Source organism: Cricetulus griseus, chromosome 9 (genome assembly GCF_003668045.3).
Source record: "Cricetulus griseus strain 17A/GY chromosome 9, alternate assembly CriGri-PICRH-1.0, whole genome shotgun sequence".
In the NCBI taxonomy this organism is placed as follows: Eukaryota; Metazoa; Chordata; class Mammalia; order Rodentia; family Cricetidae; genus Cricetulus; species Cricetulus griseus.
In genome coordinates, this window is record NC_048602.1 from 27,702,876 (window position 1) to 27,715,068 (window position 12,193).

The 12,193-nt window shown below is 54.6% G+C and overlaps 1 protein-coding gene across 1 annotated transcript in view; it reads left to right on the top strand.

The window, feature by feature from the left end:
• The window catches only part of Clptm1 (CLPTM1 regulator of GABA type A receptor forward trafficking), a 30,588-nt gene extending 21,789 nt beyond the window's left edge, over positions 1-8,799 (top strand). Inside the window, exons 6-14 of the mRNA XM_027430878.2 lie at positions 2,644-2,729; positions 3,379-3,499; positions 3,912-4,156; positions 4,661-4,754; positions 6,163-6,353; positions 6,614-6,709; positions 6,991-7,126; positions 7,808-7,975; positions 8,081-8,799. Coding sequence (XP_027286679.1) covers positions 2,644-2,729; positions 3,379-3,499; positions 3,912-4,156; positions 4,661-4,754; positions 6,163-6,353; positions 6,614-6,709; positions 6,991-7,126; positions 7,808-7,975; positions 8,081-8,352 — 1,409 coding nt within the window. The 3' untranslated portion in view covers positions 8,353-8,799. The remainder of the gene's footprint in view (positions 1-2,643; positions 2,730-3,378; positions 3,500-3,911; positions 4,157-4,660; positions 4,755-6,162; positions 6,354-6,613; positions 6,710-6,990; positions 7,127-7,807; positions 7,976-8,080) is intronic.
• The last annotated feature ends 3,394 nt before the right edge of the window (positions 8,800-12,193 follow it).

Consider the following 12,193-nt stretch of genomic DNA (forward strand, 5'->3'; position numbering starts at 1 on the left):
TAGCTTCCTGTGCAGGGTCTAGTGGAGAAGTAAATAACTACCTGACCAGTAACAACAGCAACCAGGAGTGTACGGAGCCACCCGTGGTAGTAAATTCCTTATCCCAGCACTTGTGAGGCTGAGGCAAGTCGATGGTGAGCTCAGGGCCCTCCTAGGATACATCGTAAGTTCCAGGCCATACAGCCAGATAACATCTCAAAACAGAAAACCAGTAGCCTGGGAGATGGCTCTGTAGTTAAGTGAGGAGCAGAGTCTGTGTCCTCAGCATCTATGTAAACTGCCAAGGCAGCCCAGCAAACCCTAGGTTCCAGTATGAGGCCTGCCTGGGCGTATGAGGTAGACAGCAATCAGAAAACAAGCAATGTCTCTCTCTGCACGCATGCTTCTACACACGGGAACTCGCATCTCACCAAGAGAAAAACAGACTCCTAATACTGAGTTCAACATATTATTTCCACATGGAATTGGGGGAGGAGAACAAAAATGGTACTTTACGTTGTTTTAGGGGACAGGTGTCAGAGTGAAGTAAGTGTCACACCCACTGCTTGTGCCCAGTTGTACCTGTGACGCCATGCTAGATGGAGCAGCTTTAGAAGCTTGGCCTTCCAGAACAGGGCCTCTCTGCTCCCGTGGGACTGAGGCATTTCTCATTAGAATCCTTTTTGACTTTTCGAGACAGGGTTTCTCTGTGTAGCTTTGGAACCTGTCCTGGCACTCGCTCTGGAAAACAGGCTGGCCTCGAACTCACAGAGATCCGCCTGCCTCTGCCACTTGAATATTGGGATTAAAGGGATATGCCATCATACCCAGCCTTTTTTTTTTTTTTTTTTAGAGTTTTGAACTTTATGTGTGTGTTACGCCTGTCTGAATGTATGTGTGCCATGTGCATTTCTAGTGCCTGCAGGGGTCAGAGGACATCAGACCCTCTGAAACTGGAGCTGTGAGTGGTAGGTTGTAAGCCATTGTGTAGATGGCGTGCGTACCTGTGTGCTTGCATCCAAGTCTCTGGTCCGTTTCATCAGCCCTGCCTGTCTATTGTAGTCTTGAAAGCTGACAGCCTCCCCGCTCCCTGGAGCATGTCCCTGCTGCTACCTTCTGAGATGCCCATTTTCAGGTGCTTGCTCCTGGCTCACTGGGGGCCTGGTTTCCACACAGTTCCTAGAGAGATAGTGGGGATCATGTAATGTAAAGAGTGTGGGCGTTGTCCTCATTCTCCACGGCATTGACAAGTCCAAGGAAGTGGCAATAACTCACCATCATCCCTTAGCTGGTGTGAAACAAGAGGTAGGATCTTAGCCCAGAGCTCCATGTTGGCCAATTCCCTGTCCCTTGCAGGGATGGAACGGGCAGCTCAAAGCGATAGGCCTTCTTGTTTTTGCTGAGGGTGGAAACCAGGGCTTCTTACACACTAGACGAGTGCTGTGCTTTCATCTACACCCCCAGCCCCTCACTGGGGGATTCTAGGCAGGGGCTCTACCGCTGGCAATCCTAAATCCATTTTACATTGTTTAAATTTTTTGTTGCTGGATTTTTGTTGTTGTTGTTATTACTGTTTTGAGACTGTCTTTGTTTTCGTGGCTGTCCTATAACTTACCAGGCTAGCTAGCCTCAAATACACAGAGATCTGCCTGCCTCTGCCTCTTGAGTGTTTGGATTAAAGGTTTGTGCCATCGCGCCCAGCCACTTTTGTTCTTTTAGATTATTTAATTTTATGTATTTAGGTGTTTTGGCTCTGAACATGTGCTTAACCCCAATGCTCTTACCCATGAGCCATCGTCTCCCCAGTTGCTGTTTTTATGTGGAGAGGGTCTCACTGGGTTGCTTGGGCTGGCCTTGAACTTACTCTGATCCTCTTGCTGTAGCCTGAGATTACTGACTTCCACTAGCAGGTCCAGCAAGGCACCCATTCTCCTTCTCAGCATAAATTAGAACTGAGGGCGTGGTCGCCCCTTTGCTCTTGCCTCAGGCAAGGTGCTGGGAACTCTGGCTGGCCTGACCTTAGGAAGAGGAAGTGAGTCCTCTTGTGGCTGGGGATTCACAGGGTCAGAGTTCTGGTGTTTGCTTCTCATGTTGCTGGCCCAGGCCTTCTTTGGTATGGTCCTCTGACTCCATGTGTGCCATGTATCCAGTGGCCCGCCCCTGAGCCCAGGGCCCCGAGCACACGAGTGAACTTGGAAGCCGGTGGGCCGTGAGAATTGCAACGTCAGGAGAGGGACTGCAGAGCCTCCTTGACGAGGATAGAGCCAGTGTGGCAGCTCATGCCTGTAGCGCTAGCTGAGGCAGGAGGATGGCCTCAAGTTTAAGATCAGCCTAGATTACATAGTGAGGTGTTACTTTAGAAAAGCAGAGTGGCCATGGCTATTCAGGAAGGAGGCCTTGAGGAAGGAGCAATGGTTTGGTGTGGGGTCCAGGCAGATGGATCTACCCTGCTGGCCTGTGGAGTGGCCAAGCAGGTTTGCAGGAGGGAGCCCCTGTTTTCGGGCCTAGGTGACTGTGAGTGGTCCTTCTCTGTAACGGGTGGTTGGGGTTGCCCAAGAGATGTAATGAGCAGCAGGAAGCCAGGACACAGCTGCCATGGGGCAACATTCTGGTATCCAGGCTTTTAAGTATTCACAGGCCTCACCCACCTCCTTCTGCCTGCAGTGATCAATAAATACAAGCGTAGGCGATTTCAGAAAACCAAGAATCTACTAACGGGAGAGACAGAGGCTGACCCGGAGATGATCAAGGTGAGCAGAGATGGACCTAGTGGGCTCACGGCGTCACCTAGTTGCCCACAAGCTTTAGTCAGGCCAGGAGGCTGCCACCTCTGTGACCTCCCCTGGGAGAAGTCCAGGGGTGTGGCCACTGCAGCAGGAGACTGTAGACAGGGTTAGCACAGGCAGCCCTGAGGGTAGACTTGGCCATGAGTCCACCTCAGGTGGGGTCCTCGCTCCGAGCTATATATGGTGGCAGCAGACGGACAGGTTAGATGGACACCGTGCAGCTGGCACGGGAGCTGGGGGCTGAGCACGCGGCCTTTCTCTGAAGGTACATGAGCTCACCTTTTCCTGTGGTTTGGGCAGGAGGCATGGTCCCCGGGTGGAGTAGGGCCACACTGAGAGGAGATACAGAGGTGCTGTCTGTGGGCCAGGCGTTGTTTCCTGCCCATGACGTACGTGCCTGCCTCTCTCCTACCTTCAGGAGAGAAGGTGGGGTGGTGGGATCTCAAGTCTGCTGTCAGGTGTAGAAGGTGATGGGCACCAGTGTGCCCCTCCTCCCCCAGCCACGGCTGTGGTGACTGCTGCTCTGCCCCCGTTGTCATGGGAGGGTGTGAGCGCTGGTAGCTATGGGGCCACTGGCTGCCTGAGGCCTACCGCTCGTTTCTCATCCCCACAGAGGGCTGAGGACTACGGCCCTGTGGAGGTGATCTCACACTGGCACCCCAACATCACCATCAACATCGTGGATGACCACACCCCGTGGGTGAAGGGCAGCGTGCCACCCCCACTGGACCAGTGTAAGCCCAGCCAAAAGCTCCAGGCCTGTGGCCTTGTCTTGTCTTCCGTCAGCCCCATCTGAGGCCCTCGTAGTTGTACGTTCTGACCGCCCTGAGCCTTGGTCCTCTCTCTCCCACGCCTTATGAGCCAAGGCCTGGCCACCGTGGGTGGGGATAAGGCCGCAGACCCATCCACCCCAGAGTGCCAGTCACACCTGGTTTCTCACTGCTTTCTTTAGAGCTGGGGGTGCTTGGCCACCAGTGAGAGCTGTACTGGAGACAAGCTGTGGTGGCCTTCATTCAGAGACGCTCCCTTTGTCACTCTGTCCTCTCCCTTGAGGTCCAGGGAGCCTTCTGCTCCTCGTGGCATAATCACAAAATGCTATGCGGGGTCTCGGCCAGGCTGAGCCGTGCCCACACTGTGTGCCCACAGACGTAAAGTTTGACGCAGTGAGTGGCGACTATTACCCCATCATCTACTTCAATGACTACTGGAACCTGCAGAAGGACTACTACCCCATCAACGAGAGCCTGGCCAGCCTGCCCCTGCGCGTCTCCTTCTGCCCGCTGTCTCTGTGGCGCTGGCAACTCTATGCTGCACAAAGTACCAAGTCACCCTGGAACTTCTTAGGTGACGAGCTGTATGAACAATCAGACGAGGAACAGGATTCGGTGAAGGTGTGCGAGGTTGCCATGGGCCAGGGGGAGTAGGGACTCCCACCCAGTGCTCCCAGCACTCCCCCAGACCTGGTTTCACAGCTGCCTAGACTCCCCGCTCCAACCAGTGGGCAGGAAGTGGGCCCCAACCTCGGTGGCCTGGCTCCCTGACTTGAGTCCTCTGCTTTCTCCCCGTGTCTTTTAGTACCTTCCTGTCTCCTTCTCTGTCGTCATCTTGTGTGCTCTGGGGTGGGGCTGCAGGTGGACGCCATTCCACACTGGTCTTTCCCGTTCCTGTCTTGGACCTCTTCATCTCCATCTCCTGTGTTAGCTCTCTCTCTCTCTCTCTTGTGCCCTCCCTTCGTCTGCTTTCCTCTGGCCCTTAGCACTCTTTCTCTGGTAGTCCCTGGAGCGGATCTATAGAGGTCTGACCAGGCCCTGCCCGGGACCCCAAGGGACATGTGGGGCAAGGCTGAGGTGACAGCAGGGATAGGGCAATGCTCACAGGCTCCCCTCCCTCCCCAGGTGGCCCTGCTGGAGACCAGCCCGTATCTGCTGGCACTCACCATCATCGTCTCCATCGTCCACAGTGTCTTTGAGTTCCTGGCTTTCAAAAATGGTAGGCATGGGGGCCCGGGACATCAGGCAACTGTCAGAGGCAGTATCTGCTCCCTGTTTCCTCTCTGCCTGGGGTCTCTCACCTGCACTCTAGAGGCCACATGGGCTTAAGAGGGATGATGACCCCACCAAGCACAGAGCTGAGGGATGAGGGAGGGGCTAGGCCTGATGCCTGGGCCAAGGCCAGGGTGATAGCACCAGGAAGCAGGGTGGGGAACTCCAAACTCAAGAGAAAGGGAAGCCCCGGGGCTGCTCCCAGTGTCCTGCCTGTCAGGGAGGCCCCAACATACAGCTACCCAGTTCTAGAACAGCCCGTCTCTATCTTCAACTCCAGGTGAGGAGGCAGAGGCTTTGTGAATGAAACTGCTGGCCTGGAAATGTACAGCTCTGCCATGGCCATCATTCCAGCCACTCTGTCAGCTTCGGGGCCTGTGGCTCACAGTGTAGGGGGTTGGGAGGCGTCTGGTGTGCCGGGAAGTGAGGGAGTGATGTGCTCCTCTGTCACGCTGACATGCACAGTGGAAGCTGCCATCCAGAAGAAGATAGTAGACAGACCGGAGGGGTTCTCAGTGCCGCCTCTCCTGGAAGGCCTTGCATACGGAGCTTCCCTGCGCTCCACTGGCTCATGATGGAGCCGAGGGCGGGCTGGCCTAGCTTGAGTAAGGTGCTAGCTTGAGTAAGGCGCTCATTCATCCGTCCCCAGAACAAATCCCAGACAACAAAACTGATACAACATAACCAGAGATTAGTGAGGGCAGGTGTTGCCACACATGCGTGGCAGCAGGCATGAGCTCGGCTTTGCCCCCTGTGCCAGGTGTCCCCCTGATCCAAGAAGGGCTTCTGTCCACTTGGCCTCCAGAGTCCTGTCTCCAGACCCTTCCCCATCGTTCCTGGGGATGGATGGCCTTGTGAGTGGGGTGTGCTCAGCCCCAGGTTTGGGCGTGTGGGCCAGGGTCCATGCTCCTGTGTCACAAATGCCAGGGGCCCTGTATGCCTCTGGTCTAGTTGACCTCTAGAATCCAGGCACCAGGGAGACTAGGAAATAGCGGTCCCCCAGGTGTCCTCATGGAGGTCAGGACCCAAGGATGGCCACAGTTGGAGTGGGAGGCTGGAAGAAAAGGTTCCCAAGCATGTAGCCTGCATCTTCCTGTCCAGGGGAGTAGGATGGCATTGCGTGACACTGACTGGTGCTCACCCCGGTTCTGCCATGCAAGGCTGTACACCTTAGGGTTGCTAACCTCGTGCCCTTAGCACCTGAGGGTCCTCACTAGAAAATCAGGGACCAACCCCCATGGGATAGGGTGTCTGTCCATGCGACCATGGAAAAGGCCCCACGAACCCTCTGCTTTTGTGGGGAAGAGTGCAGCCCAGGTAAGGTTGCTGACCGTGTGTGCCCGTACTCTGTTCAGACATCCAGTTCTGGAGCAGCCGGCAGTCCCTGGAGGGGCTGTCCGTGCGCTCCGTCTTCTTTGGCGTTTTCCAGTCCTTTGTGGTTCTCCTCTACATCCTGGACAACGAGACCAACTTTGTGGTGCAGGTCAGCGTCTTCATTGGGGTCCTTATCGACCTCTGGAAGATCACCAAGGTCATGGATGTCCGGGTGAGTCAGGCACCGTGTTGCTGTGGGGCTTGCAGGGTGGGAAGGGGTCGCCTGCACAGCCAGGCCCTGCCTTGGTCTCTAGGGGTTTCCCGACGCCAGCCTGGCTCCCAGGACCTAGGGGATTTTCGCAGCAGGGGATTTTTTTGGGGTCACATTAGGGCAGGGGAACTGGGAAGAGTGAGGAAGGGCAGGGGCCGTTTCTGGTTGGGGAGTGGCGGGAGCCAGGTCCCAACTGACCTTAACCTCCTTCCCGGTTACAGCTGGACCGGGAGCACAGAGTGGCAGGAATCTTCCCCTGCCCAACCTTCAAAGACAAGTCCACCTACATTGAGTCTTCAACCAAAGTATATGATGATGTGAGTGACCCCGTGGCCCTGGATGGTCTCCAAGCACCCACACTCAGGAGAGACAGGCTGCGCCGTCTGTCCTACCTGCTGGTGTCACTGCCAGGCCCATATCACACCCTGTGTTCCCTGCCTGTCACATCTACTTCCTGGCCAAGTCCAGAGTTCCCAGAGCCACCTGGAAAGTCCCCTGGCCCAGCCTGCTGGACCAGGTGTGGGTGGATGAGGACAAGGGAGTAGGGCCACTGAACAGGGCCTGCAGAGCCAGCCCCATCCCTGCTGTGACCCCGCAGATGGCGTTCCGGTACCTGTCTTGGATCCTCTTCCCGCTGCTGGGCTGCTATGCCGTCTACAGCCTCCTGTACCTGGAGCACAAGGGCTGGTACTCGTGGGTGCTCAGCATGCTCTACGGCTTCCTGCTGACCTTTGGTGAGCAGGCCCAGCTCTGCCCTGCCTGGAGGGCCGGGCCAGCGCCAGTGTCAGGCCCATCATTCTTGGAGGCCACGGCCATGAGGCTGGCCGCCTGGCCTGGCCTGGCCTCGCCTGGCCTGGCCTGACCTTGCCCCACCTAGAGGGCTGGTTCCACAGTGAACATGGCAGCCATGCCCTGGCCTGGGGCCTGTGGGGGAGGCACGCCCACATCAGACAGTGTCCATCCATTGTGGCCAGGCATGGGAATAGGGATCCTTACGGAGGCTTCTGGCCTGGTCCACGAGGAATTGTGTATTGTAGGGACCCAAAGTGCAAAGAGAGGACGCCAGGCCCTCACAGCGAGTGATACGTCCAACAATGAAGGGAGCGCTTGAGTGGGGCTTAGGAACCACCAGAGGAAAGGACGCCTAAACAGTCCCTAGTGGGGACCAGGAGGGACCACACAAAGATCTGGGTGTGACGAGTCACCCTTACACTCTTAAACCTGGGAAGCTGAGGTAGAAGGATCTCTGAGGTCAAGGCCATCCTGGCTATAGCCTAAGATCCTGTCTCAAAGAACAAAGCAAAACAAAACAAAAAAACCATTGGAAAGACAATGCAAAGGCCCTGGGGTAGGCTGTGCCAGAGGGACAGAGTGAGCTGGGGTGACTGGCCATGGTGTCCTTTGTCTTCCCTCAGGTTTCATCACCATGACCCCCCAGCTTTTCATCAACTATAAGCTCAAGTCTGTGGCTCACCTGCCATGGCGAATGCTCACCTACAAGGCCCTCAACACCTTCATTGATGACTTGTTTGCCTTCGTCATCAAGATGCCTGTCATGTATCGGATTGGCTGCCTGCGGGACGGTGAGGCCCAGGGGACACAGGGACATGGGATGCAGTGGGCAGGAAAGCGCCTCATTGATTCTCCGGTGGGGCGGGCCATGTCCTTGACACAGTCCCTTCCCCCAGATGTGGTTTTCTTCATCTACCTCTACCAACGGTGGATCTACCGCGTCGACCCCACCCGTGTCAACGAGTTTGGTATGAGTGGAGAGGATGTTTCAGCATTGGCATCCAGGGCCCAGGCGCCCACTGCAGCAGGGGCTCTCACACCTGCGTCCAGCACAGCTGTCACCGAAGAGGATGCTTCCACAGTCCCAAAGGCCACTCCTGGGGCCAGCACTGCCAGCCAGCCCCAGGAAGCCCCTCCAAAGCCAGCAGAGGACAAGAAAAACGATTAGCCACGCGGGTCCTCTCTTCTGCTCCCGGTGACCATCATCCACCTCCTGGGCCCCTTCCCTCCCCTCCCTGTCGCCCTCTTCCTGGACAGATCGGGCGGGGCGGCAGGAGGCTCCCTGGGGCCAGGGCCCAGTGTGTGAGATGGCGGCCAGGCAGGCCAGGGCTGGCTGTGTGTATGTGGAGGCATCGTCAGTCGTCTTGTCTATCCGTCTGTCCCTGTGTGTGTGCAGACATCTCGCCCTGCCAGCCCAGCACCATCGGGAATCATGGTGAAGCCAGCACGGCGCCGAGGGTGGGCCAGGCGGGGAAGGGGCCAGGGCTCCTCTGTGGGATGCCTGTGCTCCTCCATCATCTTGCCCCTCATCCCCTGACCACCCTGCTCCCAGACCACCACCCTTTAACACAGTCTGGATTTAATAAATTCATATGGGTGTTTAACTTAAGCTCAACCACCAAACCTCCTCTGCCTTCCTGGCCTGGAGCCGGCAGCTGGCTCAGGTCTGATGGGGAATGGGGGTCGGCGGTTGTCGAGTCTTGCTCAAGTCTGACGGGGAATGGGGGTCAGCGGTTGTCACCTCACTTTTTTAAAAACACTGCTTACCTGCCTAGCACTGCATAAACCAGTCGTGGTGGTGTGTACCTGTAAGTCAAAACTAACCTGGGCTGCGCGTGGCCCTGTCTCAAAGACATAGTAGGTGGCTCAGTGGGTGAAGGCATTTGCTGTGCTACCCTGACAACCAGCGTTTGCACTGCCATTGTGCCACAAGGCTACACAGTATAAATTGATCACCAGAACACACAATAAGGCAGAAAGAAGGGAGCCAGGTGTACACACACACACACACACACACACACACACACACACACACACGTGGTGCACATACCCAAACACATGATACTGCCTTGCAAGGGGACCCCCAAAGGATTCTTCCATCTTAAACTCCCATGAAGCTGCTGGCAGAAAGCATCCAGTCTCCATGTGTTGAGCTGCATGACCCCAGGCAAGGCCTGGGACACCAGACACTACCAGACCTGTCCAGACACTACCAGACCTGTCCATGCATGAAGAGGCCACCACCAAGAGGGACAGCCTTACTCAACACCTGAATGGGGCTTGTACCAGTTCACCTGAGCTGCAACAGGACAGTGAATTCTTGGGTGGTACTGTGTTGTCTCTAAACAATGTTGACTTCAAGGACCCAGCTGAGCTGTCAGGACCCTGAGCTGAGTCTGTTTACCTACTCTAGAGAAGTGACAGCCACTGGACTATTTACTGTATCTTCCCAGACACTCTGTAGAGTCGTCTGTACTGCAAGGGGTCCCTGGACCAAGGACCACCCATGGTTCCTTCAGGCTGAGTCAAGCAGGGAAGGCAGAGGTCCCTTACTCTTAGGGCAGTGGTAGGTGTGCTACTCATTCTTGCCGGGCTCCTATTCACCCTGCTGTGGCTCCCCAGGATGCTTAGAAGTGTACAGAGGGGTTTGTGCATGTCCCCACAGCCTCCCCTTCCTGGGACCCAAGTACCCGCAGGATACAGTGGTGTTTCTTCCAGTCCTGAGGCTCTCCCAGCAACTCTTCCAAATGGTAGGAACATCACGCCAAGGTGACTGTCCCTCGCTGCACCAAGTTCTTATTCGTGAGACTGTGGCTAGGGTTGTCTTGGTTACTGCCATATCCATTTGCTTTCACAGATAGAGGGACAGATTCAGATCTCTCCCTGTGGTGCTAGTGGGTGGGTCTATAGTGTTCAGTCAATAGTTTGCAAGCCTCTTGGCAGAGACAGCACAAGACCGTTCTGCATGCACAGCAGGGTCCGACATCACTCCACGGCAGTCTTGTGAGGCTCACAACCTGGCAGGAACCCTAGAAACCTGTGCCCAGGGGCCATATCTCATCCTTGATTTTGAGAGGCTGCAGCAGGAACATTTGAAGATTTTGGCCAGCCTATGCTACAAAATGACTTCGTTGGCATGGTGACACACACTTGTAATGCCAACACTTGGGAGGTGGGCCAGTAGGATCAGGAGCTCAAGGTCATCCTCACTGACTATAAATGGAGTCTGAGACCAGCCTGGACTGCGGAACTTTGAAACACTAAAAGACGGGAAACACCATGCATGCACCTAATGCCGTCTCCAGCTTTGAGAACAGTGCCCTGCTCTGTTAAGTTATGTAATTTTTTTTTTTTTTTATGTTCACAACAGCCTTTTCAAGTTTCTGCTGTTGTTGGTCTGTACCTTCAGATGAGAAACTCAGAATTCTCCCAGCTGGGCATGGGGGTATTACTCCTTTAATCTCAGCAGTCAGGCGGCAGAGGCCAGCCTGGTCTATGTAGCCAGACAAGGAGTTAGTAGTTCGAATGGTGCAGGTACATGGAAAAGCTGTGACAATGGTCAACTGTACCGTGTCCTCATCGAACCCCGAACATCCTGTTTGAGGAAACTCAAGTCCAGAGTGGGGAAATCAGTTGCCTCGGGTCATATAGCTGTCCAGAAAACATCGGATTTGAGCACAAGAAATCTGATTCTCGACCCTGAAATTACAACTTCTTTCAGGAAACTGTATATTTTTGTTTTTCAGGGTTTCTCTGTGTAGCTTTGGAGACTATTCTGGCACTCCCTCTGGAGACCAGGCTGGCCTCGAACTCACAGAGATCCGCCTGCCTCTGCCTCCCTAGTGCTGGGATTAAAGGTGTGTGTTACCACCGCTTGGCTGAGTGCTTATTTTTTGAGGCAAAGTCTTGCTATAGGTAGCCCAGACTAGCCTAGAACTCTTGGCAAACCCCTGCCTCAGCCTTTCAAATGTTAAAATTACTGGTGTGAGCCATCTTGCCTGACCCTCAGATTTGCTCCTGAATTCACAGTCATACTGTGTCAGATCCAAGACTGGTGTGAACCACCCTGCTCAGCTTGGCACTTGCTTTCTTGATGCTGGGCATCCGATCCAGGTCCCCTTGCATAGTAGGGAGGGGCTCTACCACTGAGCCACGCCCCCAGCCCCTCACTGGGGGATTCTAGACTGGGGCCCTACCACTGAGCCACGCCCCCAGCCCCTCACTGGGGGGTTCTAGGCAGGGGCTCTACCACTGAGCCGCGCCCCCCAGCCCCTCACTGGGGGGATTCTAGGCAGGGGCTTAGCCACTGAACCGCTCCCTTTTCCTCTTTTATTTCTCCTCTTTTTTGTTTTGTTTGTATTGAGACAAAGTCCTGCTATCCAGCCATGTTGTCCTGGAATTTGCTACTTGTCAGTGAATCTTCTGCGTCTTCTTCTCCAGTACATATAGCTGGCTACAATATTTTTGTGCGCTGCTTAGGATACATCCTAGGGTCTCATACATGTTAGGCAAGCATTTTGTCATAAGCCACATCCTCAGCCTAACAGAAAAATCTAAAGGAAAACACCGGTGTGGCTGGTAAGCCTGATGATGAGCTTATACTATGAGAGATGGCCATCCCAGCGTTACATAATACAGTGGTACATGACCCTTCTGGTGAAAAAACAAAATGAATGGATTGTTTCCTATGAAAGTTACATGGCATTCCCATTTTCATATACATCAAATTCTGCTCTATTAGAAAGCAGCCACACTCCTGATTATGTATGTGGTCCCTGGCTGTTTATGTACAATGGCATAGCTGAGAATTAAGACCATTTGGTCCTCAAAGTCTGGGTCTAATGTGTTTCATTGCAAGAAAAGGTTTGCTCTTAGCCGGGCATGATGGTAAGTGCGTGTGATCCCAGCACTCAGAAAACCGAGGCATGAGGATTGTCGTGGGCTCGAATGCCAGCCTGAGCTAGCAAAACCAAAACAATGTTCTTTGCTTTGCTGTGTAGCAGTAGTCA